Source organism: Muscardinus avellanarius (genome assembly GCF_963383645.1).
Source record: "Muscardinus avellanarius genome assembly, chromosome: 8".
Classification (NCBI taxonomy): Eukaryota; Metazoa; Chordata; class Mammalia; order Rodentia; family Gliridae; genus Muscardinus; species Muscardinus avellanarius.
In genome coordinates, this window is record NC_137794.1 from 101,746,553 (window position 1) to 101,768,020 (window position 21,468).

Consider the following 21,468-nt stretch of genomic DNA (forward strand, 5'->3'; position numbering starts at 1 on the left):
TCCTTTTGATGCTCCACTGAAAGCTGCATAAGGAGGGAGGCAGAGGGGGCATGCCTGTAGTCCCAGCACTCAGGAACCTGAGGCAGGAGGATCCCTTGAGTCCAGAAGCTCAAGATCAGCCTGGGCAACACACAGACACCCAGTCGCAATTTAAAAAAACACCAAAAACCTAAGTCAAAAAACGTTGAGAGACATAGTTATAGTTGGATCAAATGACTAGGAGGTAAGCCATTGTATTTAAAGCCAGTTATTTTAAAAGCTGACAAAGTTACAAACACAAAATCCACTGCCTCAATTAAAATTAACTAACAATGACAGCTGGGAGCCGGGTGTGGTGGCGTGCACTTTAAATCTCGGCATTTGGGAGGCTGAGACAAGAGGATCCAGGTTCTCGGACAGTGTTAGCTACTTAGTGGGGCTCTCCACAACTTAGTGAGACCCTGTTTCCAAATAAAGAATAAAATATAGGGCTGGGGGTGTCACCTGGAGGTAGAATGTCCCTGAGTTCCATCCCCAGTACCGCAAAAAAAAAAAAAAAAGACAGCTGGGTTCTCACCTCCAGAAGATGGAGCAGATGTACTTTCCACTATTCCTTCCACTAAGCAGAACTAAACTTGGGCATAAAACAAGCATAAGAGCCAGGCATGGTGGCGCACACTTGTAACCGCAACATTTGGGAGGGTGAGACAAAAGGATCAAAGTTTGCGGACAGCCTCAGCTACTTAGTGAGACCCTGGTTCAAAATAAAGACTAAAAAATAGGGGTGGGTGTAGCTCAGAGGTACAACGCCTCTGGGTTCCATCCCCAGTACTGCAAAACAACAACAAACAAACATAAGGTCATGGAAGGCTCGGAGAAGCAGCACACCAGCCAGGCAACGCAGACATGGTATGAGTTCCCTGGACTTTCTTTTCTTTCATATATCCAGACTTGGGGATGAGGAAGCCAGCAACCTGGAAATACCAATATGGACAAACAAAAACAGATCTATTAGAAGTCTGCTTTCTCTAGCTAAAGAACCATAAGAGAACAGCCTAGCCAGACAGAAGCTGTAGACAATAACCCTCTACTCTACAGAAGAGCTGTACCCCTGGCATAGCCAGGCCAGAAAAAGCTGAGTGGGAGCCTGAAACAAGGATTCTGAGCCCCCACAGGGGCCAAGGAAGGAGCTGGACCTTTCACCCCCACCAACCACTAATGAACCCTCACCCCCTCCAGTTAGTGAGGACCAGAGACGCCCTGCAGCTGGCGGAGCTGAGGAGGTGACACTGGACAGCTGTCGTAGGAGGACGTGGAGCAGCGACAGGAATCACCCACCAGTGTCACTGGAAGGCAAGTGGAGGACTTGAACCACAGCTCGACAGCAGAGAGCAGACCCGACCACTCAGGGTCAACAGAGGCCCTGGGGACCTGACTTCTGTTCCCTCCTGGCAGCAATAGTGCCAGGACTGCACCTGCCAGAAGCGGTATTAGAAAAGGTCAGCTGGATATGCTGGTGTATGTTTGTAATCCCAGTACTTGGGAGGTTGAGACAGGAGGACAGCAGGTTTGAGCCCAGCCTCAGCTACTTAGTACGGCCCTCCGCAATTTAATAAGACCCTGTTTCAAATAAAGAATCAAAAGTAGGGCTGGGGCATGTAGCTCAGAGGTAGAATTCCCCTGAGGTCAAGCCCCAATACCATAAAAAAAAAAAAAAAAAAAAGCCAGGCAAGGTAGCACACACTTGTAATCTCAGCATTTGGCAGAATGAGACAGGAGGATCATGAGTTTGAGGTAAGGCTATTTGGTGAGACCCTATCTCAAAATATAAAGAAATAGTCAGGCATGGTACACACTTGTAATCCTAGGACGTGGGAGGCTGAAACAGAAGGATCACAGGTTCAAAGCCAGCCTCAGCAGCTTAGTGAGGCTCTCAGCAACACAGTGAGATCCTGTTTCCAAATAAAATATAAAATAGGTCTGGAAGTGTAGCCTGGAGGTAGAAAGACCTTTAGGTTCTATCCCCAGTACCACAATAAAATAAATAAATAATAATTAAAAAAAATATATATATATTTTTGGTGGTACTAGGGTTCCTGGAAACCCTTCTACCTCCAGGCTACACTCCCAGACCTATTTTATATTTTTATTTGGAAACAGGGTCTCTTAAGCCAGCACGACTGGCTTCGAACCTGCTCGATCCTCCTGTCTCTGCCTCCCAAGCGCGGGGATTACAAGCGTGCGCCACCATGCCGGCAAAATATTAAAAAAATATATATATAAGTAGAATGGATGTGGGGTGCAGCTCAAAGGTAGAATGTTCCTAGGCTCAGCCTCTAGTACAAAAAATTAAAAAGGAAGGAAGGAGGGAAAGGAAGGTTGAAGAAAAAAAAGAAGGATGAGGAGGAACAATTCTGATATATCAAAGGGGGAAAAAAACATAGTAAGCAAAAATGTAAGTAGGTACAACAGGCTTTATTTTCTTTTCTGCTTTCTAAATTATGTTTGATAGCTGAAGCAAAAATTATAACACTGCCTGATATATTTCTAATGAAATAGAGAAGAAATATTTAAGATAATTATAAAATGATACCAGTAAGCTGATCATGGTGGTGCACACTTGTAATCCCAGCATTCAGGAGGCTGAGACAAGAGGATTGTGGTTTGCAGACAGCCTCAACGACTTAGTGAGGCCCTCTGCAACTTAGTGAGATGCTGTTTCAAAATAAAGAATAAAAATCCAGGCGTGGTGGTGCATGCTTATAATCCCAGCACTTGAGAGGCCGAGACAGGAGGATCACACAGGTTCGAAGCCAGCCTCAGCTACTTAGTGAGGCTCTCAGCAACTTAGTGAGGCCCTGTTTCCAAATAAAGTATAAAATAGGACTGGGAGTGTAGCCCGGAGGTAATAAAGCCCCTGGGTACCACCCTCAGTACCACAAAGAGAAAGTAAGAAAGTAAGAAAGTAAGAAAGGAAGGAAGGAAGGAAGGAAGACAGAAAGATCCCTTTAAAAATGTAAAACCTTTGTTTAGCCTGCAGCTGTAAATCTGACACATAGGCTGTCATTGGCTGACCACTTAGAATTGGTGTTTTTACATGTGGAACCCTGACATTTGGCCGTGTTTTGTTATGTCATTATACGATGGGTTTGTGGAGATTGATTCCATAAGTCCTTTTTGAACTGTCAGGTAATTTTGATCATGGTCTTAATGATACTCATCCACAGTGGCACACACAGTTTGTGAAAAGAACTTAAGATGTAAACATTGTGTTTACTGTGTAAGAGTTCATGTATTTGAAGAACTAAAGTCTCATAAAAAGTTGCATTTGCAAGAAAGGAAGGAAGGAAGGAAGGAAGGAAGGAAGGAAGGAAGGAAGGGAGGGAGGGAAAAAATAGGGCATGGGGTGTAGCTTAGAGGTCGAATGTCCCTGGGTTTCATCCCCAGACCCGCAAAAAAAAAAAAAAAAAAAAAAAAAAAGATAACAGTAGTAAATCACTATATATACCATATTCAAATGTATATTAAACACACACACACACACACACACACACACACACACACACACACGAAATACACAGACCAACCACTTAAAATGCTTTACAGAGACACACTCAAAAACACTACAGAAGCTAGTGAGGCCCTTTGCAACTCAGTGAGACCCTGTTTCAAAATAAAGAATAAAAAATAGGGCTGGGGTGTAGCTCAGAGGTAGAAGGCCCCTGAGTTCTATCCCCAGTACTGCAACAAAAACAAAAACAAAAAAGCACTACAGATAAGCCAGTACTAGGGAGGCTGAAACAGGAGGACTGTAGGTTTGCAGCCAACCTCCAAAACTTAGGCTCTCAGCACATTAGTGAGGCCCTGTTTCCAAATAGAAAATAAAATTGGGCAGGTATAGCCCAGAGGCAGAATGTTCCTGGGGTCAATCCCCAGGACCACAAAAAAATAAATAAAAATAAAAAGCCAGGCATGGTGGCTTATGCCTGTAATACCAGCACCTGGGAGGCCGACACATAGGATTACAGGTTCAAGGACAGCCTTTACAACTTGGCAAGGCCCTCAGCTACTAAGACTCTGTTTTAATGTTAAAAATAGAAGCCAGATGTGGTGGCCCATGCTTGTAATCCCAGCATTCCGGAGGCAGAGACCGGAGGGTCACGGTTCACAGACCGCCTCAGCTACTTAGCGAGGCCATTTGCAACTCAGTGCAACCCTGTTTCAAATATAAAAAGACTAAAAAATAGGGCTGGGAGTGTAGCTCGGAGGTATAAAAAAAATAGAATGGGGCTGGGGTGTAGCTCAGAGATAGAGTGCCCTTAGGTTCAATCCCTTGAGTATGCATGCACACGCATATACGACACGCACTCAAAAGTAAAACAACAAAACACCACTATAGATAAATCAAAATAAGATTCTAAATAATGTTCAAGTAACCTAGTGGAGCCTGAAAAAAGAACACACAAAAAACTAAACAAAACAGAACATCAACACTCACATAAAAAATTACATGAATGAAAGGGGTCTAAACACACCAATAAAATGATAAGAGGCTGACAGAATGGATCTTAAAATATGATCTAAACACATGCTGTCATCAAAAAACTTGTAATGAAATTATATAGGTAGGTTGGAGGCAGAAGAAAGGGAAAATATGTGTCAGGGAAACACTAATAAAAGGAAAACAGGCATGACTTTTTTTTTTTTTTGGTGGTACTGGAGTTCCTGGAAACCCTTCTACCTCCGGGCTGAGGACATGTTCTCATTAAGATACTAAAATCCTACAATTCAATGCAACATGTGGTTGTATACTGGATCCCGACTCATTGTGAAAAAAATGGAGAGCCATAAACAATCTTACTGGGATGATGGGCAAAGTTCTATGGAGGCACGGTGGGTGCAGTGGCACAAACCTGTAAGGAGGCTGAGATAGGAGGATCACAGGTTCAAGGATAGCCCCAGCAAGCAGCGAGACTCTTAGCAACTTAATGAGATACTGTTTAAAAACAAAAAATAAGCTGGGCGTGGTGGCACACACTTGTAATCCCAGCATTTGGGAGGCTGAGACAGGAGGATTGCTGTTCGTGGACAGCCTCAGCTACTTAGTGAGGTCCTTTGCAACTCAGTGAGACCTTGTTTCAAAATAAAGAATAAAGAACAGGGCTGGGGGTGAGGCTTGAAGGTAGGATGCTCCTGGGTTCCATCCCAGGTACCGCAAAATAAATAAATAAATAAATAAATAAATAAATAAATAAATGAATGAAATAGCCGGGTGTGGTGGCATATGCTTGTAATCTTAGCATTCAGGAGGCTGAGACAGGAGGATTGTGGTTCACAGAAAGACTCAGCTACTTAGTGAGGCCCTTTGTAACTTAGTGAGACCCTGTTTCAAAATAAAGAATAAAAAATAGGGCAGGGGGTATAGTTTGGAGGTCGAGTGCCCCTGGGTTCCATCCCCAGATCCTCAAAATAAATACATACATACATACGAAATAAGTTAATTAATTAAAAATAAAAAAATAAGCCAAGTGTGGTGACGCATGCTTGTGATCCAAGTACTTGCGAGGCTGAGACGGGAGGACCGTGGTTCATGGGCAGCCTCAGCTGCTACTTAACGAGGCCCTGTTTCAAAATAAAGAATAAAAACTTGGGCTGGGGTGTAGCTTGGAGGTGGAATATCCCTGAGTTCCATCCCCTGTACAACCAATAAATAACACACTGTAAATGTTAAAGGGTAAAGAAACATTATATCTACAACTTACTCTCAAGTGATTCAGGAAAACAGGGATACAAATAGAATAAATAAAGCATACAAGGCAAAGTATTAATAATTAATAAAACTAGGTAAAATACATGGAAATTCTTTATACTATTCCTGTGACATGATTGCTAGTTTGAAACAACCAAAATATTTGCTAAATGGTGAATGTGGAAAATCCCAGCCTACGGTCGACTACTATGACTAAGGTTTTATGACAGCTCTGACATATAAAACTGACTGAGACTGAGTCTTCATTTTTGGAACCCAGGAGCATTCCACCTCTGAGCTGCACCCCCAGCCCGAGTTTTTATTCTTTATTTTGAAACAGGGTCTCACTGAGTTGTGAAGAGCCTCGCTAAGCATCTGAGGCTGTCTTCGAACTGCAATCCTCCTGTCTCAGCCTCCCAAATACTGGGATTACAAGTGTGCGCCACCAATCCTGGCTTGTAGTCTTTTTTTTTAAGATTAATAAATAACATTTTCATTTATGATAATCAGTAACATTTACCTTTTCCTCTCTTCCTTTATTCTGTTCTTTCTTTTCACGACTTCGAACAGCTTTCCCTCTGTCGTTGTGAAGGTGCTGTGCAGATGGCCGGTGGACTCTGACGGCTGTACTCGGGCGGTTACCATGTGGCTTAGGGTCACTGTACTGAGGAGACTGGCGTTTTCTAGGTCCTGGTGAGGGTCTAATCAAACACAAGATCATAAACTAGTAACGGACTCCTGGAGTTGGTCCAAATATGGACACACATAGAGTGTAAGTTAGAATCATGACTCAAGAAGCCAAGACAAAAATTGAACACAAAACAGGACTCAACAAACTTCAGGATGTCAAAACCTAACATCTAAATTTCAAACGGACATAGTTGCTGTGGTTATTTAATGAAAGTAATGTAATATAGTAATATTGTAAATATAGTGAAAAGAAAGTACTGGTCACCCCTACTTATAAAGGACATTGTTACCTATCAAAGATGAATGAAAGATCAGTCAGATTGTTGGAAACTGAAAAATGAACAATTATCAGAGAAGAGTTTTACAAAAAGAACCAAAATATAGTGCACATGTTGTCCACTGGTATATACAGAATTTGGTGCCATTTTATTTAGAACAAAAAATTCTAATGTATTAGTTAATAAAATTTTAATCATCCCCCCCCCCGCTTTTTAGTACAGGGGATTTTTCTACCTCTAAAATACACCCCAAGTCCTATTTTATTTTTATTTTGAAACAAGGTCTCACTAAGTTGTGGAGGGCTTCACTAAGTTACTGAAGCTAGATGTGAACATGTAAATCTCCTGTCTCAGCCTCCCATTATTGAGATTACAAGCACGTGCTACCATGCCTGGCTCATTTTCCTTTTTTTTTTTTTTTTTTTTTTGTGGTACTGGGGGTGGAACCCAGAGGCTTTCTACCTCCGGGCTATACTCCCAAACCTATTTTTGGAAACAGGGTCTCACTAAGTTACTGAGAGCCTCACTAAGTAGCTGAGGCTGGCTTTGAACCTGTGTGATCCTCCTGTCTCAGCCTCCCAAGTGCGGGAATTACAAGTGTGTGCCACCACACCCGGCTTCATTTTCCCATTTTTAAGAACTGGTATAAGAAACAGCGTGGGGTTGGATGTGGTGGCACACACTTGTAATCCTAGCTTTTGGGAGGCTGAGACAGGAGAATCATGGTTTGTAGCTAGCCTCAGCTACTTAGTGAGGCCCTTTGAATTCAGTGAGACACTGTTTCAAAATAAAGTATAAAAAATAGGGTTGGGCATATAGTTTAAAGGTAGAATGCCCCTGGGTTCTATTCCCAGCACCACAAAAAAAAAAAAAAAAAAAAAGCTGTGGACAGTTACAGAACTGATGTATGACTTTACATTTACATACATAGCCTTATTTCATTTTTATTTCTGTGGCAGAATTCAGACTTCTTCAATATTTATTATGACGGGCATTGTGGTGCATACAAGTAATCCCAGTACTTGGGAAGCTGAGACAGCAGGATCATAGGATTGAGGCCAGCCTCAGCAGCTTAACGAGAACCTGCCCCCACCCCCAAAAAAAGCTGGGTGTGGTGGCGCACGCTTGCAATCCTAGCATTTGGGAGGCTGAGACAGGAGGACCGCTGTTCACAGACAGCCTCAGCTACTTACGAGGCCTTTTGCAACTCAGTGATATCCTGTTTCAAAACAAAGAATAAAAAATAGGAGCTGGGCGTGGTGACACATGCTTGCAATCCTAGCATTGGAAGACTGAAACAAGAGGATTGTGGCTTGTGGCCAGCCTCAGCTACTACTTAGTGAGGCCCTTTGCAACAGTGAGACTCTGTTTCAAAATAAAGAATAAAAAACAGGGTTGGGGGTGTAGCTCAGAGGTAGAATACCCCTGGGTTCCATTCCCAGTACCACACACACACACAAAAAAAAAAAGAGGGCAGGGGTAGAATGCCCCCAGTTCAATTCCCAGTACCATCCCCGAAAGTTATTAGGCTCCTACTATGCTCCTCGACTTTACTGGAGCCTTAAAAGGGTCAAAAAAAAATTTAAAAAAGGGCTGGGTGTGGTGGAACACCCCCATCACAATCACAGCTACTCAGGAGGCTGAAACAGAAGGATCCAAACATCGAAGCCAGCTTAGGCACATACTGAGACCCTGTCTCAGAACATACAATAAGAAGGGCTGGTGGGCCAGTGTGCGGACACACACCTGCAATCCCAGTACTTGGGAGAGTCGAGGCCAGTATATAGTAACTAAGTGAGACCCCGTTTCAAAATAAAAAATAAAGCAAGGCATGGTGGCCCACGCTTGTAATCCTAGTACTTGAAATCTGAGAGAAGAGGAATACAGGTTCTAGGACAGTCTCAGCACGTAGTGATATTATCATCAACCTAGTGAGGCCCTGTTTCACAATAAAAATAAAATAGGGCTGGGGGGTGTAGCTCAGAGGTAGTATGTCCCTGGGTTCAGTTCCCAGTATAAAATACACACACACACACACACACACACACACACACACACACACACGGAAGAGCATCCATGGGTTCAATTCCCAGCATGAATAAATAAGTGAATGAATGAATGGATGTCCTATCTTCAAATACCTCAGAGTATATTTCAACAAGAAGAAGATCTATAGAGCTGGGCGTGGTGGCACATGCCAGTAATTCCAGTACTTGGGAAGCTGAGACAGGAGGATAGCAGCAACTTGCAGGCTCATAACAACTTAGTGAGACCCTGTTTCAAAATATAAAATAAATTAGGACTGGGAGTATAGCTCAGAGGTAGAATGCCTCTGTTTTAATCCCCAGTGCTAGGCCGGGCGTGGTGGCGCACGCTTGTAATCCCCGCGCTTGGGAGGCAGAGACAGGAGGATCGCGCAGGTTCGAAGCTAGCCGTGCGCGCTGGCTTAGGAGACCCTGTTTCCAATTAAAAAATGTAAAAATAGGTCTGGGAGTGTGGCCCGGAGGTAGAAGGGCTTCCAGGAACCCCAGTACCACCAAAAAAAAAAATAATAATAATAATAATAATCCCCAGTGCCAAAAATACACTTTTTTAAAAAGGAGAGCCGGTTTCAACAAATGAGGTGGTTCAGTAAGTTTGAACCAGTTTAAGCCTTAATCGTTTCAAGATTAATCCTTTCAGTGGAGTCATCCAACTGCCAACAATCCACTGAAAAGGTCCAGTTTCATAAAGGTTAGTCTAACACTGAACAGAGACACTGGCAGGATGCAGGGAGGTGCGTGTAGGCCACGGGTGTTGAGAAGACATGAGGCCTGCTGGCGTAGGCTGCAGCAGTGAGAAGCGCCCGAGAGACGGCCTTCTGAGGAGGGGCTTTAGGAGACACCTGAACAAAGAGAGGACAGGCATCAAACGTAGCGGCTAAAGGGCAGCCCAGGGAACGGGAGAAGCATTTGTGTGTGGCTTGTTTAGGAAACGCGTGGCCGGTACACAGCGCCCGGCACAGAGCAGTCAGGACTCAGGCTGCCAAGGTAGTAGGGAGCCCAATCTCACAGGGCCTGAGAGATGGTAAAGAACTGCGTTCTGTTCTTGAGGTGGGAACATATCTGAGGGACATCAGCTGACTGTGTGTGTGTGTGTGTGTGTGTGTGTAGGTCTAGGGATAGAACCCAGGGGCATTTGACCTCCGACTATACTCTACCTTATTTTGTATTTTTATTTTTAAACAGAGTCTCACTGAGTTGCAGAGGGCCTCACTAAGTAGCTGAGGCTGTCCCGCAAACTGTGATCCTCCCGTCTCAGCCTCCCAAATGCTGGGATTACAAGCGTGCGCCACCACGCCCAGCTGGCCATCGGCTGACTTTTAAGTGATACAGGTCTAGAAGTGCTTCAGTTATTTCTAATCTTTTCTCTGTAAGCCTTCAATGAACCTACTTGTACTTGCATTTTTGTGCGCAGCTTTAGAAGAGAACACTGGATTGGCTGAATGTGGTCTTTAAATGGGACTAAAACATCAGGTGACGACTAGGCTAGAATTATCAAAGCTGAAGACAGCATGACTGAAGCATGAGGACTGATGAAGAGTAACAGAGCAGAAGGAATTTTGAAAGCTATCTTGTAAAGGGGTAAGAAACATAAACGCAGGAAGAAACAGACACAGCAAAGGCAAGGAGGAGCGCCTCAGCCCACAGGATTACTGTCCTTATCAGAGCCACCAGGACCCACTTCTGCTCTCTGCAAGGTGAGCGTGTGAGACAAGGCAGCCCCTTCTAGTCTGAAGTCTAGAAAGGATAATGTGGTTATATTGTTTTCCCAAAGCTACAAATAGCAGCAAAGATACAGAATCCGGATATTTCAACTCCTACTCCCACTCTCTTCCATACGCTATCTCTACTACTTTCAGCTCACTCAAAAAGCATATTTTTGGCTTATTTCCAACTAAGTTTTATTTCTTGAGATAGGTCACAGAGTCACACAATACACAATTCAACAGTTAAACAAGGAATTGTCAGTAAACTTCTCCCCCGTTCCTGTCTCTCAGCCCTCCAGTCTCCTCCCAGACACGACCGAGGCCTCTGCCCGGGCTAACTGGCTCCTTAAAAGGTCACCACTCACCTTCGCTCAACAGGGACAGGCAAGGACCAGACTTCTCCCTCGGAGGCCGGGAGCTCATGCTGTGCAGCTTTCAAGGGGGTGTTGTCTAGTTTAAAACTTTCTAAAGTTTTCATGATATCCTTAACATGCTTAGCTTCCACATTTATTTCCTGCCAAACCTAGGTTCAAAGAAGAATATGGGTCTTTAAATTTAGGTAATTAACAAATCAGTGTTAAGATTAAGCTAGGGCCATTGATTAGATGTTAGAACCCCTGTTTTGGTAGCAGATATCCAGTAAAACATACCCAGATATTCTGTCAAGATGTTAATAATGGTTCCTTAATTCTGTATTTTCAGTTACAAAACTAACTCTGAACTAATTCTGATAAAATTATGCGAATTCCAGTAACAATTGAAAAGTTGACTGTAACTTTAAAGTTTGACAAAAATAAAACCTTTACTTATTTATTTATTTTGGTGCTGGGGATGGAACCCAGGGACATTCTACCTCTGAGCTACACCCCCAGCCCTATTTTATTATTTTATTTTGAAACAGGATCTCACTAATTTGCAGAAGGCCTAAGTTGCTAAGGCTGTCCTCAAACCTGTGATAACAGGTGTGCACCACCGTGCCTGGCTAAAAATAAAACTTTAAAAAGTTAGAGTCAGGCATGGTGGCACATGCTTGTAATTCTGGTATTTAGGAGGCCGAGACAGGAGGATCATAAGTTAACCAGCCTTAGCAACATGAGGCCTCCTGCAACTTAGTGAGACCCTGTTTCCAAATATACAATGAAATAGGGCTGGAAGTGTAGCTGAGAGATAGAATGCCCCTGGATTCAATCCCCAGTACCACACACACATATAAGTTATATTTAGCTGGGCATGGTGGCCCACGCTTGTAATCCCCATGCTTGGGAGGCAGAGACAGGAGGATCGTGCAGGTTCGAAGCCAGCCTCAGCTGCCTTAAGAGACACTGTTTCCAAATAAAATATAAAATAGGTCTGGGAGTGTAGCCTAGAGGTAGAAGGCCCCTGGGTTCCACCCCCAGTACCACCATAAAAAAAAAAAAAAAGTTATATTTAGATTGGAGTGCGTGCACATGCACGCGTGCGTGTGTGCGCGCGTGCGTGTATATGTGTTACTGCGTGTGTATGTGTCACTAGTGATTGAACCCAGGGACATTCTACCTCTGAGCAGTATCTCCAGACCAGTTTGTTTGTTTATTTGTACTGGGGATTGAAGCCAAGGGCATTCTAATTCTTAGCTATACCCCCAGTCCTATTTTACTTTTATTTTTAAATTTTTTGTAATACTGGGGGTAGAACTTAGGAGCATTCTACCTCCAAGCTACACACCCAGCCCTATTTTTTATTCTTTATTGAGAAACAGGTTCTCAGTGAGTTGCAAAGGGCCTAAGTAGCTGAGGCTGTCCTCACACTGTGATCCTCCTGTCTCAGCCTCCCAAATGCTGGGATTACAAACGTGTGCCACCATTCCTGGCTTTATCTTTTGTTATTTATTTATTTATTTATTATTTATTTATTTATTTATTTATTTATTTTTCTTTGTGGTACTGGGGGTGGAATTCAGGGGCATTCTACCTCTGAGTGACATCTCCATCCCTAATTTTTTATTTGTTTTTTTGTGTGTGTGGTACTTGGGGTAGAGCCCAGAGGCTTTTTACCTCCAGGCTATACTTCCAGCCCTACTTTATATTTTATTTGGAAACAGGGTCTCACTAAGTTGCTGCTAGCCTAAGTAGCTGAGGCTGGCTTCGAACCTGTGCAATCCTCCTGTCTCAGCCTCCCAAGCGCAGAAATTACAAGCCTGCGCCACCATGCCTGGCTTTTATTCTTTATTTTTGAAACAAGGTCTCACTGAGTTGCAAGGGGCCTCACTAAGTAGCTGAGGCTTTGAAACAGGGTCTCACTAAGTTGCAGAGGCTGGCCTCGTACCTTCAATTCTCCTGACCCAGCCTCCCAAGTACTAGGATTACAGGCATGTGCCACCACGTCCAGTTTAACAACAGACTGTTAATGTTTATCTAAATATAGTATTGACAACTGATCCAAATCTCTTCTGAGTAATTAAGACATTAGAACATAAAGCAGATGTGAGTCTCACCTGCTGCCATTTCTGCTGGAGGTATGTATCTTTAACTGAGTACAGATACTTGTTCATTTGGTCCAGAACTCCCTGATAATAGACCATGGCAGAGTCGTAGTTTCCCAGCAAAGCATATTCACGGGCCAATTTTACATTCTCACTAATCATAAGAAGACTCATGCTCAACTGTAAGCTACAAAAAGAAAAAAGAAAAGAAACAATTTTGTTTTATATGTCTCTTAAAAACAAGTTCCACAGTTTTTTTAGAGTGGGGTTTCCAAGGATCCTGAAGAAGCTCACAGTCACACCATCTACATTGGCACCTACTCTTTCCACTTCGTAAAGAAATGTTACTTCCACATCCCAGCCTACCCAAGTGTCAAAGTGAGGTCCACTCAGCAGCTCTCATTTACCTGACCCCAAACTCTCCCGTTCAAAATAAGCGCTTCCTTTTCTAAAGCCCTGGCTCTTTCCTGGGACTTTCTAGAGTTACCTTCTATGTCTTCCCTCTACTAGACCAAGTTCTTCCAGAACAGGGTTTGCATCTGAAAGGTATAAGACTGTATCCTCTGTGCAAGACACACAGTCATATTAAACATTTGCTGAACCAATTGTGAATATTAGATACAGTTTCTGGAGGTGGTACAAATAAGCAGAAAGCATGTGGGTTTTTTTTTTTTTTTTTTTTTTTTTTGGTTGGCTCTACTGGGGATGGAAATCAGGGACATTCTAACTCCAAGCTATACCCCCAGCCCATTTTTATTCTTTGAAACAGGGTCTCACTGAGTTGCAAAGAGCCTGAGTAGCTGAGGCTGACCGTAACCCTGATCCTCCTATGGCAGCCTCCCAAGTGCTGGGATTTCAAGTGTGTGCCACCACGCCCAGCTAGCATATTTGTTTTGAAGTTAGAAAAATCTTGGTTAGACCCTGTTTCAAAATAAAGAATAAAAGCGGGGCGTGCACGTCCTGAGACAGGATGATTGCAGGTTTGAGGCCAGCCTCAACAACCCAGTGAGACCCTTTTACAAAACAAAACTTAAAAAAAGGCTGTGGGGGTCAGGCCTGGTGGCACACGCTTGTAACCCCGGCATTTGGGAAGCTGAGACAGGAGGATCACGGTTCATGGACAGCCTCAGCTACTTAGTGAGACCATTCGCAACTTAGTGAGACCCTGTTTCAAAAATAAAGAATAAGCCAGGCGTGGTGGCACACGCTTGTAATCCCCGCACTTGGGAGGTGGAGACAGGAGGATCGCACTGGTTCGAAGCCAGCGGCGCTGGTTTAAGAGACCCTGTTTCCAAAAAAAATATATATATATAAAATAGGTCTGGAAGTGTAGCCTGAAGGGAGAAGGGTTTCCAGGAACCCCAGTACCACACACACACAAAAAAAAGAATAAAAAATAGGGCTGGAGGTGTCGCTCGGAGGTCGAATGCCCCTGGGTTCCATCCCCAGATTCCCTCCCCCCAAAAGCTGTGGGCTGTAGTTCAGGGGTAATTCAATCACCAGTAACACACACACACACACACACACACACACACACACACACACACACACACTAAAGTAATCTGAAATGGCACAAGAAGAACTGCTGATATTGCTCACGAACTCACTGTGTGCAAAAGACATTTAAAACGAAGTTTCAAGCTTGAGATACTAAAAACGGGAAATCATAAAGGATCACAGGAGAGCTGAGAGAGACAGAAGTACGAAGAGAAAGATTATTTTTCTCCTTTTGTACATCACCAAGATATCTAAATAGACCTATCTTTTAGATGAACAGAGTAACTTCTTAGTGTAGACCCTCCGTGACCTAGTTTAATTTAATACAGCTGGAGGTGTTCTCTAGAACTGTGCCTGCTCATTCATTCATGGTACAGTACCAGGGACTGGCACCAAGGGCTTGAGTGCTCTACCACTGAGCTACAGCCCCAGCCCAGAACTGTGCACACATCTGTAATCCTGGTACTTGGGGGGCTGAAACAGGAGGATCACAGGTGCAAAGACAGCCTCAGCAATTCAGTGAGACTCTCGTCAACCTTGCGAGATCTTGTTTCAAAATAACATACTCTGAGACTGAAGGATCGTAGTTCATGACCAGCCTCAGCTACTTAGTGAGGCCCTCCGCAATTTAGTGAGACCCTGTTTCAAAATAAAGAATAAGCCAGGTGTGATGGTGTATGCTTGTAATCCCAGCATTTGGGAGGCTAAGACCGGAGGATGGTGGTTCGCGGACAGCGTCAGCTACTAAGTGAGGCCCTCTGCAACTCAGTGAAACCCTGTTTCAAAATAAAGAATAAAAAAAAATTGGGCAGGGGGTGTAGCTCGGAGGTCAAACGCCCCTGGGTTCCATTCCCAGACCCGCAAAAAAAAAAAAAAAAAAAAAAAAAAAATAGGGTCTTGCTAGGTTAGAGTCTCACTAAATTTGCAGCTGAGGCTATCCTCAAACTTGTGATCCTCTTATCTCAGCCTCCCAAGTACTGGGATTACAGGCCTGTGTCACCACGCCTAGCCTATAAATACTAATATTTAAATGATACATACAAAGCAAAAAATGTATAGTGAACATATTAGACGATCGTGAAGGGGAGGCTGAAACAAGAAGATCACACGTTTGAGGCCAGCCTCAGAAATTTAGTAAGATCCTATTTCATTTAAAAGAGCTCAGAGAGCCAGGCGTGGTGGCACACACTTGTAATCCTTGCGCTTGGGAGGCTGAGATGAGGATCGCACAGGTTCAAAGCCAGCCTCAGCTACTGAGTGAGGCTCTCAGCAACTTAGTGAGACCCTGTTTCCAGATAAAATAGGTCTGGGAGTATAGCCCCGAGGTAGAAAGCCCCTGGGTTCCACCCCCAGTACCACACACACACAAAAAAGCTCAGAGCCAGAATGGCCCCGGGTTCAATCCCCAGTACCACAAAACCAGTCTATGAAGGGTAAGGAAGGAGTGTGAGTGTAAAACTGGATGAAGAGGTGGGAGGGAAAAAAATGTGAAAAAGAAAAGCTTTACATCAAAATGGCTCTCTATCACCTCTGCCTCTGGGTACATGTGCCCTTGTGTAATATGCAATTTCACTTGAGACTAGACTGTGACCGCCGACTCACAGGGATGCCACTACCATGCAGAGAGCCGCGTGTGCAGAGGCCCACGTGGCAAAGGCCTGAGGGAGGCTCCAAGCCAACAAGTGATGATCCGAAGCCCTCGGTCCAAAAGCCCACGCAGCCTGGATGCCGTCAACGATCATGAGAGCGAGCTGGAGTCCTCCTTCAGGTGAGTCTTGAGATGACAACAGCCCTTGACATCCTGATTACAGCTTTGACAAAGACCTCTCTCAGAAGCAATATAGCTATAAGCTGAGATTTGAGTAACTCAAACTGAGCGCCTGAGGTCCAAAAGAAAGCGAAAAAGAGTGTTCCTCAGCCTTAACAGTGACTCCCTAAATTACGACCATTAATAATGCTCCGTCCTAAGAGCCCCACAGCCAGGGCCTCCTGTGTTAACTGACACATCACCAGCACCCGGGGCCATGCCTGGCCCCCAGCAGGTCTCCATACCCCTCTGAGAATGAATGAATACTGCCAGGGGGTTGTCTTGTCTACCAAGACTTCTCACCTCCGCAGGGTCCAGTTCCTTACCCACACTGTACTCTCTCATTCCTTGATACTCAATTCCTCCCTACCACACGGGGATCCCGGCCTGGGTCCTGGTGATGACCCCTGCTCAAGGCATCCCTGCCCTACGGGCACTTGGTCAGAAGAACACTGTTAGAAGAGTGTATCTTCTGCCAGCTGCCAGAGGCATACAGTGGATTTGGAAGGGATTGGGGATCAGACCTCAAACTTTCCCCTCTTTCCCTCTCTTCCTTAATAAACTCCCTCTAGATCTTTCTTCCCTTTTACTTAAAAAAAATCTACATTAGAGGCTGAGTGTGGTGGCACACACCTGAGATCCCAGCTGAGGAGGCTGAGCCAGTATCAAGAGTTTGAGGTCAGCCTGGTCTGTCTGTGGAGAACCTATCTCAGGAGAAAAAGGGCTGAGGATGTAGCTCGCTCGATCCCAACAAGCCCCCCACCAAAAAAAAAAAAAAAAAAAAAAAAAAAAAAAAAAAAACTAAACTGAACGGTTATTTATTTATAGGTAGCCCTTGATTTTTTCCCTTCTTTTTCTTATTAATTAATTTATTTATTTATTGCGGCCCTGAGGATGGAACCCAGAGGCATTCTACCTCAAAGCTACACCTCCAACCTGATTTTTTATTCTTTCTTTCTTTATTTTTTTGGTGGTACTGGGGTTCCTGGAAACTCTTCTACCTCCAGGCTTCACCTCCAGACCCACTTTTGATATACACTTTTATTTGGAAACAGGGTCTCCCAAGCCAGCGAGGCTGGCTTCAAACCTGCACGATCCTCCTGTCTCCGCCTCCCAAGCGCAGGGACCACAAGTGTGCGCCACCATGCCTGGCTTTTATTCTTTATTTTGTATTTTTTATTTGGAAACAGGGTCTCTTAAGCCAGTGCGGCTGGCTTCAAACCTGAGCAATCCTCCTGTGTCTGCCTCCCAAGCACGGGAATTACAAGTGCGCACCACCACGCCTGGTTGATTCTTTATTTTGAAAGAGTCTCACTGAGTTGCAAAGGGCCTCACTAAGTAGCTGAGGCTGGCCTCAAACTGCAATCCTCCTGTCCCAGCCTCCCAAATGCTGGGTTTACAAGCGTGAGCCACCATGCCTGGCTTCATATTCATTCATTCATTCATTCATTCATTCCTTCATTCATTTAAATTTGCTATTGGGGATGGAACCCAGGGGTGTTCTACCACTGGGCTATGCCCCCAGCCCTTGGTACTGATGGTTGAATCCAAGGATATTTTACCTCTGAATTTCACCTCCAGCCCTATTTTATTTTTATTTTGAAACAAGGTCTCATGAGGTTGATGAGAGCCCCACTACTTGCTGAGGCTGTCCTCTAACCTGCCAATCCCCCTGTCGCAGCCTTCCATGTACTGAGATTACAGGCATATGCCACCACTAACTATGCTCTTACTTTTATTATTTTGAAGGCCATGGTTCAATGGCTCTAAATTCAGAAATTACTCCAGGCTTTCTTCAATGGTTTTGTATTTTGAGCTTTCCTTTCTAGTCAGATAAAAATTCTTGGGAGCCAAAGAATTGATATTTTCTTTCTTTTTTTGGTGGTGGTACTGGGGTTCCTGGAAGCCCTTCTACCTCCGGGCTACACTCCCAGACCTATTTTATATATTTTTTAAATTTGGAGACAGGGTCTCTTAAGCTAGCGAGGCTGGCTCCTGTCTCCGCCTCCCAAGCGCGGGGATTACAAGCGTGCGCCACCACGGCAAGAATTGATATTTTCTAACAAATAGAAATGCAAAGTCAACCCAAGGTGACCTTAACCAACGACCTGAAAAATCCTTGGCTCTCAAAGCAGCAGTGTGTTTACAGATAATAATATCAAAGCACACTTTGTTCAGTAAATGTTAAACAAAAATAATTCTTTTCCATTCTTTAAGTAATCTAAGCCTAAAACATCTTTTCAAATGCATGTCACCAGTGTAAATTTAGGAAATTCTCCAATTTTATCACTGTTAAAATTATACTGCAAAGGACAGAAGCTGGATCTACCTGGCATAATATCTGGCAGTATTTCATGAAACAAGTCTACTGGGGGGAGGGAGCTGACAAAGGGAATGTTAATCACGATGAACTACAAACACCACCTATTGGCTGATTATTATTTATTTATTTTTTTGGTGGTACTGGGGATGGAACCCTTCTATCTCCGGGTTACACTCCCAGACCTATTTTATATTTTATTTGGAAACAGGGTCTCTTAAACCAGCTGAGGCTGGCTTCAAACCTGTGTGATCCTCCTGTCTCAGCCTCCCAAGCACGGGGATTACAAGCGTGCGCCACCATGCCCGGCTATTGGCTGATTATTAATAGAGCACTCATACAAATGAGATGGCCTCAAGATTTACTCTTGGTTACACAGACTGAGAAAAATAACTACGGGCTATGCTGCTTTTACTTCATGACACGCTTTTCATTTACATTATTCTAAAAGAAGCATCTTTTTGTTTATTAAGACTTTAGGGTTTATGATTTAGCTAATTAATAAATTCATTTATTTCAACTGTGCAAGATACATAAAAAGTTAATTCAAGTTAATAGTGAAATTTTTAAAATCTAATATTTAAATCTGAATTTTATGGCTTATTTTTATGTACTGTGGATGGAACCCTGGGGCATTCTACCTCCTAGCTACACCCCCAGCCCTATTTTTTATTCTTTATTTTGAAACAAAGTCTCACTGCGTTGCATAGGGCCTCACTAAGTAGCTGGCTGTCCTCATACCTGGATCCTCCTGTCTTAGCCTCCCAAGTGCTGGGATTACACGCATTCACCACCACGCCCGGCTTCTTGGCAAAAATTTGAGCAAACTTAGTATCTGATAGAGTATAGTGTCTCTTTAGAAAGACAAAGCTTTTTCTCCTCTGAGATTCAGAAAAGGAAGAGATCAAAGAGACTGAAAGAAAACAGGCAATAGCTTCAAATATTTGAGTTCTAAGATTTCTATTCTCCCCCTGAAAAATGAACACGGGGCTCTCCCTACTCCACATCTTAAAAGGGCACCTTACCCATTTAGTCTTTAAAGTAATGTCGGGCTCATCCACTGACACTGCAGTTTTACAATAATGTGCCTAGATTATCCATTCAAGAAGTATTTAAAGAAAATTGAGGTGCAAGGAATTGCTCTGAAGACAGAAACAGATTGAATTGCAAAAATAAGAATAAGAGAATTCAACCTTGAAATTGTTGAAGTTTACTGTAAAGGATTTTTTTTTTCCTTAGTAAGAGGAAGCAAGCATAGAATATCATTAAAGCACAGACTAAAAAAATTGGCACCAGGGCTACTATAGTTCAAGGGAAGAATGCTTTCCCAGTATGCCTGAGGCCTGAAGCTCAAGCCCAGCATCAAAAACAAAAAAGTTATAATGTTGTAGAGGTATTTATCTGCAAAATTTATTCTGTAAAACATGAACATATATATATTTTTCTTCTTTCTTTCTTTTTTTTTTTTGTGGTACTGGGGTTCCTGGAAGCCCTTCTACCTCCGGGCTACACTCCCAGACCTTTTTTTTTTTTTGAAACAGGGTCTCTAAAGCCAGCGCAGCTGGCTTGGAACCTGCGTGATCCTTCTGTCTCTGCCTCCCAAGCGCGGGAATTACAAGCGTGCGCCACCATGCCCGGCAAGAACATATTTTTTAAAAAACAACCATGCATCCTCCTTTAGGCATTTTAGTAAATCATGTGTATATGACTAAGAGTGATAAAAGGCTGGTATGTAACCTTCGGAATGTTCATCTCTGGAATATGCCAATTTATAGTCAGTCACTGATTATTATAAATAATCACTCAATATATGAGTGACCCATGACCAATTAAAGCATGGCATACATTTCTCTTACCTTTACAATCACCACACAATAAATACTCAAGCATAAAAACTATTTTTAAAAAGCACCAAAAAAGAAACTGCTCAGAAAAGTAAAAAGTCCACTACATGTATATTTAGTAAACTTTCAGTTTACCATACACAAAGCAAACAGATTGATGAGCATAACATTTAAAAATATAATTTTAAACCTACATTCAAGGTTATCAGTAAACCACACAAGCAAAATCTATTTAGCATTTTATCAACACTGACCATATTGATTTGATACACTATCTTTTTAGACAGTCAAGTAGCTAAAGAAAAACCAAATCATTGCTGTAAACAGAAACTTAACAATGTTAATACAGTAAATTTGCAAGACTCTCCAACCCTCCACATTTGTCAAAGCTGTGGTACCAATTTCAAAATAAGGTACAGAATCCCTTGGAGCTCTAGTGGTGACGGGTTAGCGCACGGTACTTATACAAAATCTCTTATAAAATCTATAGATCTATAGCATGTTCAGCACTTAATCTATGCCATAAAGGAGCGTTACAACACTTTTCATAAGGTTGAAAGTTGATCCTCCTCCTCCTCCACCTCTTCCTTCTCTTCCTCTTCTTTTGTGGTACTGGGAATGGAACCCTCTGAGCTACACCCCCGGCCCTATTTTTTATTCTTTATTTTGAAACAGGGTCTCACGGAGTTGCAAACGGCCTCACTAAGTAGCTGAGGCTGGCTGTGAATCACAATCCTCCTGTCTCAGCCTCTCAAATGATGGGATTACAAGTGTGTGCCACCACAGCCGACTTCTTTTTAAAGGCATGATACAGGCCACAAGATGTTAATGTTAACACAAGACACAGGGTTTTGTTTCTATTTCTTGGTGTAAAAACTCACTGATTTAGGGTCCCGGGCGGGGGTCAGGCGGGGCACGCCGGAGCCCGGAAGAGCAGGGGCCCGGGTCACAGGACTCTGGGCCCCAGGCCGGACCTCGCAGAGCACGCCAGACCCCTGGAGAAACTGGCGCCCGGTCGTAAGACCCTGGGTCCCGGGCGGGGGTCAGGCGGGGCACACCGGACCCCAGAAGAGCAGGGGCCAGGGTCGCAGGATT

At 43.5% G+C, this 21,468-nt stretch overlaps 1 protein-coding gene across 1 annotated transcript in view; it reads right to left on the bottom strand.

The window, feature by feature from the left end:
• The window catches only part of KATNA1 (katanin catalytic subunit A1), a gene marked incomplete at its 3' end in the record, with an annotated part of 31,207 nt that extends 18,119 nt beyond the window's left edge, over positions 1-13,088 (bottom strand). The window contains exons 1-3 of the mRNA XM_080699883.1: positions 12,918-13,088; positions 10,810-10,967; positions 6,249-6,429 (exon numbers count right to left, since the gene is read on the bottom strand). Of these exons, the coding sequence (XP_080556009.1) occupies positions 6,249-6,429; positions 10,810-10,967; positions 12,918-13,079 (501 nt within the window). The 5' untranslated portion in view covers positions 13,080-13,088. The remainder of the gene's footprint in view (positions 1-6,248; positions 6,430-10,809; positions 10,968-12,917) is intronic.
• Positions 13,089-21,468: the final 8,380 nt, after the last annotated feature.